Source organism: Lacerta agilis, chromosome 11, assembly GCF_009819535.1.
Source record: "Lacerta agilis isolate rLacAgi1 chromosome 11, rLacAgi1.pri, whole genome shotgun sequence".
In the NCBI taxonomy this organism is placed as follows: Eukaryota; Metazoa; Chordata; class Lepidosauria; order Squamata; family Lacertidae; genus Lacerta; species Lacerta agilis.
This window is the reverse complement of record NC_046322.1, coordinates 48,967,271-48,973,817: the sequence shown is the minus strand read 5'-3', so window position 1 is coordinate 48,973,817 and position 6,547 is coordinate 48,967,271. Positions and strand designations below refer to the sequence as shown.

Here is a 6,547-nt window from a genome sequence, read left to right as displayed (position 1 = left end):
GTTTCTCTGTTACATATTGGTGAAAGCAAGTGGCTCTTCCCCGGAGCAGCTCCCATCTTCTATAATTAATTAAGTGAACAAGGATATTGCCTTTCTCCTACCTGAAACTGGAGCTGACTGAGGTTCAGGCAGATATATTTCCTATTGTCTGCACATGAAAATGAGCAACACTGCTGCTCCCTTTAAAAGGATTAGCCAATGTTTTCAAGAGCTGGTCTGAAGTGAAAGGAAAGCTCTTAAATGTGTCCATTAAATGTGACAATCAGTGGACCGGATGCCCGAGATGTCTGAGTGCAGCAAAAGTTGCAGAAGTGGGGATGTCTGCAGCCAAGTATGCATAAAAATGACACCAGAGCTTGCAATGTAAAGTAGCTTAAAGAAACCAATCCCAACTTCATTGCTGCTGCAGCATTTCAGATGTCTATTGAAAACACTCTTGACTGTCACAAGATAATCACTGGCATGAAATACAGCACTGCACATTGTGGTGGAAATACCTTAATATCCCACACAACACTTATGAGGTCTGAGCTGGCACGTGATGGATCAGAAAAGAAATTGTGTAGTGGACAACTTGCTAAAAATATAGCCTGAGTGTCTGGCAGCTGTGAAAGTGGCTACATTCCACAGAAATAAACAGGACTTAAACCCTCCCCCTTTTGCAGGGAACAGGAACCGACTAATAAATGGCAAATTAGAATTTATCCTCTTAACATTTCTTTGAAGACCAGTGCGCCAGAAACTGTTGGGCTATATTGGCCATGTTGGCTAGGACTGTTTGAAGTTTTTTTTTAAAAGTTTTTTTTTAAAAGATTTTCTTGATTTACAAAGGTATGTGCAATGTCTCTCTCGTATTTTTTCCATGTAACCATTTTTACAAATCATTTCATTTGTTGAGACATTAGGAAGAAAAGGAGGAAGAGGGTGGGCGGGATGGGGAGATGGGGGGTGGGGTGACGATGTTTCTATTTTTCTTAATATATGTAGGGTTTGGTGTCAGCGGTTTGCGCAGGTTCTCTGTTGTTCGCTTGTGCTCCTTTGGGTAGTGAGATAGGTCGGGGTTGGCGTAGGGTGTGATTGTTCATTTGTGGTGGGTCTTTGGTTTTCCCTGTGTGAGTGGGTGGGTGGATGTTTTGATCAGGTTAGCCATATTGATTTGTATGCTGTCGGTAGATTTCTGTCGTTGTCTTGTTGGACAGCGGTGTTGTGATGAAGGGAGCCATACTGGGGTGAAGGGCGTCTTCTTCTATTTGTCCCCATGACAGTTGCAGCTAACTGGTTAGTTTTTCTAGTAGGGCTGTTTCCCATATTACTTGGTACCATTGGTCCATGCTTACCCTGACAGGTCTCTCCAGTGTCTGGTATGATGTTTCTGGCTGCTGAGAGTAGGTGGGTTATGAGTTCTTTGCAGTGTTAAGTGGGCATTTTGTCTTGGAAGATGTTTAGTAATTCTGGGGTGATTTCTAGCACTTGGTTATCTCACATATTTCTCGTATGGTTGTTGTCCAGAATAGTTGGATTTTGGGCACTCCCACCACTGTGGAGTATGTGCCTGTGGTGGTGCACCCTCTCCAGCATTTTGGTGAGGTTCCTGTGCGTTATATCGCGTAGTTTTCTTGGCGTTAGGTACCATCTGTAGGTATTTCAGGGTGAGTTCTTTTCTTTTCATTGATACTGGATTTAAAGGGGGGGGGTTAGACCCAATTCTGGTCCATTGGGTGGGTTGATTCATATAGGACTGTTTGGAAGTTGAAGTCCAATGACATGTGGAGAGCACCATTCTGGCGTCTCCCCTGGAAGAACAATACTGCGCCTAGATGGGTAGGTGGTCCACCTTCACATATTTGGTTTACTCCATTTCATACTTTATTTTCAACAAAAATTGACCAACATTATAAGGTTTTTTGGGGGGGAGGGAAGATATATATAAATGGAGTTTATATAATATATATTATTGAAGATGTAAAAATCACGTGACTCACGTACAAATTTTTCTCATAAGGAAAATGTAAGTGCCTTGTTCACGTTTCACAAAATTGCAAAACTATCTTTATAAAAATCTTTTTTTAAAAAAACAAAGAAGTTTATCACAAATCATCTTCTAAAACTTTTTTTTTTTAAAAAAAAACAACCTGAAAATTTAGCCCAATTCATGTTAAACATTAGGTTTCTCTCCATGTGCAAACCACATGAGCACCGAGAGCTAGGCATGGATCTTTAGTTTAAAACCCTTGAGATCAAATGACATGTTTAAAACAGTACAGATTTCTTTCATAGGATGTTACAAACTCTAGAACGATGTTTCTCTACACTACATCAAACAGTGCAACCGAGATTCAGTGTTAATCTTTACAGTGTTTAATTGATTCAATACTTGTGTTCAAGTATATGTTCATACACATGATTAAAATCCCTACTTTGTCATTTTTGTCTATTTTTGTTTATAAAAAGTTTCTAAGTTACAGTAGATCATTTCTTACAGTATGTTTTTAAGGGCATGGAGAAACATGAGGTGTCACACTGGGCCGCTAGTGATCTGTGGTAGGAATCAAGAACCCACGCCCCTCCAGATGTTGTAAGACTCCATCAGCCCCAGGTTAGCACCACAAAAATTCAGGGACAATAGGAGCTATAGTTCTGCTATATCTGGGGGACCGTACGTTTCCCATGCCACTTAAAGGAATCTGCCTACAACCTTTGTGGAATTAAGTTGGTTGAAAATGGGCTGCTGTGATTATGAAATTAATAGTGGGAAGCCGTAGCTAATGTCAATAGATGTTCTGGGTCCAATGTCACATGCAAATAAATATTGGAACAGTTCTAAAACTCTGATTCAGCCCTTAATAAAACAAGAATTGATTTTTCCAATGCATTCTGTAATATAACTGTTCAATGCTGTTAGATCAACTCACCCCAGAACCTGTTGCAAAAATTTCTGAAGTCAATCAGACACAAAGCATTTAAAAAAAATTACAATAAATAAAGCGGATCTCATTTCCATACACAGCAAAACTATAACCTAAAAAAAAATCAGGGTAACATGATGACTTATTACTTTGCACAATGCAGTGCACAGTTAAGTGTGTTTAAGTCCCATTAACTGCAAGTGAGCAGGACTAGCACACTAAACAGTGCACAGTATCATGCTAATTATTTGTCTTTTGGAGGTGGGGGAGGGGAGAGAAGACATATTAGCCTACTGAATATAAACATTTAAAATAGTAATTTTTAAAAAAATCTGATAAATGTATCCAAAATAATTCATATAAATTAATTATGGAAACTCTGAGCATAAAACAAAACCAAAACAGCTGTTTTAACCAAAATAAAAATGTATTGGCAGCAAAAATAATTAATTTGATTAAATTATATGTAATCTGATAATATTTGGTCTGAAAAAGCGTGCTCTTGTGTGTGTTTATAAATACTGTGACTGTGAAGAGCTGAGAGCTACCCAGCCAGTCTGCCTGCCAGAGGTCAACTCCTTTGCTGAATTTTCTGAGCATAAAAGTCCCTGCACGTCTCACAGCAACGCTGGTACCATCTCATGTCTTGGCAGAGGTTCTTCTCTCGTATCACTCTGCAGTATACAGGCCACTGGTCTCCAAGGCACTTGAACGTTAAGGCAGCTGTGAAACGACACAAAACCAAAAGGGCCATCAATGCAGGTGTACATGTCAACGGCTCTGAATTGCATTTCTAAGGTGTGAAACATATGGTGGCTGCATAGCACAGGAGCAAAACAACAACAACCAAAGCGACTTGGGAATGAAACACACCTAACAATGTGGTCTTATAGAAGCAAAAGGGCAAAAAATTGCTTGGCACATAGGGAAAAAGGTTAGAATTTACTAGGGAGTAAGCACCATTTGACACAGGAGCATAAGAACAGGGCTAAATCAGACGAAAGACTAAGTGATATCTGTTTTTCCACATCGTGATATTATCACCGGCTTAAACCAGGGGTCAGCAAACTTTTTCAGCAGGGAGCCGCTCCACTGTCCCTCAGACCTTGTGGGGGGCCGGACTATATTTTTTGGGGGAAATATGAACAAATTCCTATGCTTCACAATAACCCAGAGATTGCGTTTTAAATAAAGGACACATTCTAATGTAAAAACACGGTATTCCTGGACCATCTGCGGGCCGGATTTAGAAGGCGATTGGGCCGGATCTGGCCCCCGGGCCTTAGTTTGCCTACCCATGAGCTAAACATTGTGATGCACTGATATATCACCATGTCTGAAATAAAGACGGAGCTACATAGAGACATGGGCTGGCTTCACGGGTTTTCCGACATTGTGAATTTTGCATCACACACACACACAATGATTCGCAATATATTGCCAGGCCAGAAATTATGAAACCTTCAAACCTGTGTTGGATGATATATTGCCCAACCCTGCTAAAGACCCATCTAGTCCAGCATCCTGTTTTCACAGTGGAAAACCAAATGCTAGCTAGACAAAGGGACCCTTACATATTAAAAGATAGCACATTATTTATAACATAGAATTATCTCCCACTGAAGCCCCAAGATGTGCAGACTCCCTGCCTGTGTCCTAAGCAACCCCCAAATGGCTCAAACAAGTCACATAGATGGAGCTGCACAGGTCCTCTGGGGTCCTCTGGGTTCCAGATCATGAGGATCTGGAACACAGCTCTAATGTTCCCCACCCACAGGATGAGCAGCGGCACCATGATTTTGTTTTTTGTTTTTTATAAGAATTTATTGACATTTTTTCTATAACAACATATACCCACACCCACACTTACAATTAAACAAATGCAAAACAAATAAAACAAATACAAACAATGTCAAGTTTCTTATTGCATCTTTCTAGAAAAAAAAAATTTCTATTTCCATATCTTGACTATTGACTTCCCCTGCCTTTTCACCTTCGAGTTTATATCCTTAATTTATTTTATAACCATTTCTCCTAAAAAAGAAAAAAGAAATTAAATTCAGTTGTATAATTACAATCAATTATATCTTCAACATTTTACTAAAAATACATCATCATAATGGTACCTCGTCATAATTCTTCTTCATTTATTCTTATCGATTTCTTATCTTATATACATCTTGATCTCAATCCTCTTAATCCATAAACTTAATCCACTTAAATTCACTTTACTTATACTCCACCTCACAGATCTTCACAACTCATTCGATCAAATCTATCCCTTCTATCCTTAAGATTGCTGCTAATAACATGATAACTTGAAATATCTCCTTTCATGTTCAAATAAAAAAAATATAACAGAAAATTGTTGACAGTATTCACCCTCCGATTTCAGTTTACCATATCAGGCTACCTTAAGTTTTACTTAATGCTTCACCCCACACCCCCTCTGTCCATTATTCTTCTCCTGGTGGCTTCAGCACTAAACTTCCATGTAGCTTCCCTCTCCATACGTCCACAGATCCAGGCACAGTCCAAACCTCTCCTTGCCACGAGTTCAGAGGTATCCATCTCATCATCTCTCAGCTTCTTCGGTTCTTTGTAACATTCCTTTTCTTCTTGTAAATACCTTAATTCTCTGTCCCTGGCCCCCGAGCTCACACCTCGGGGACTGGATATAAAGAATCTTGACGTCGCCTTGGGGCTGCCACCCCCAGAAAGCGAATTTCTTCTCCGAAGTAGCTCACTCATTTCTCTCCAACTTTCCATCAACCCTCTCAGCTCCTTGGCAAGGCATTCTTCCAAAGTGCCAAAAGTTTTGAAAGCCTCCTCTGTGGGCAATTGGTTCCATTTCAGACCCCCACACAAGACTTTGACTTTTCTACAAAGCAGTTCCACCTTCAAGGCAGTGAGTCCTCTGTTCATCCGTTAGTCCAGAGTTCAATACCAGTTCAAGGACGAAACCCAACATACTGGCAGAGGAGGAGGAAGTGGGTGTCATATTTCTACTCCCCTCTTTGTTCGTCGCCATTTTCCTGAGCTGGAGCGCAAATACCGCAACTTTAAATGGAGATATTTTCCTCTAGTTAGCTTCCCAAAAGATAAGTTTGCCAGTCTCATGTGTCAATTTTAATACATTGTAGCCAGTTCTGTAGCAGTAATCACTCAAATTGGTTAGATTCTTGAGCTCGAAGGGAGGGAGGCAGGCTGCCCTTCTCCTTCCCCCCGGATCGTCTCAAAAACACGATTTCTACTCAAATTCTTTACTCACGACCACCGGGTTCCTTTAGCTCCATTCTTCACAGGTAGAACTTAGACGCTCACCGCGGGCTCTGTCGCCGCATTTGCATCCCGGTTGGGGCATGTCCCCGAAGCCCGGCTCCGGTTGTCCCTTCACCCCCACTCCCCCTTTACAGGGGGAGCGAGGGAAGGGTTCGGAGCCTCCGCGGGCGCTGCCGGGGAGCCCAGGGTGCGGGACGCTCTTCCCGCACCCCAACCGGAGCCCCGCTTTGCGGTAGCGGGGCTCCTGACCCCCGGGATGGACAGGGCGCTTCGGACCCGAAGCAGCCCTCGACCACCCGGCGATTGCGTCGCCGCCGGAAGTCCGCGGCACCATGATTTTGATCTTGGGAGAGTTGGGG

The 6,547-nt window shown here is 41.7% G+C and overlaps 1 protein-coding gene across 2 annotated transcripts in view; it reads right to left on the bottom strand.

The window, feature by feature from the left end:
• Positions 1 to 1,931: 1,931 nt before the first annotated feature.
• The window catches only part of ADAMTS19 (ADAM metallopeptidase with thrombospondin type 1 motif 19), a 114,898-nt gene continuing 110,282 nt past the window's right edge, over positions 1,932 to 6,547 (bottom strand). For both annotated transcript variants that reach the window (XM_033164022.1, XM_033164023.1), the window contains exon 23: positions 1,932 to 3,629. In XM_033164022.1, coding sequence (XP_033019913.1) covers positions 3,478 to 3,629 — 152 coding nt within the window. In that variant the 3' untranslated portion in view covers positions 1,932 to 3,477. The remainder of the gene's footprint in view (positions 3,630 to 6,547) is intronic.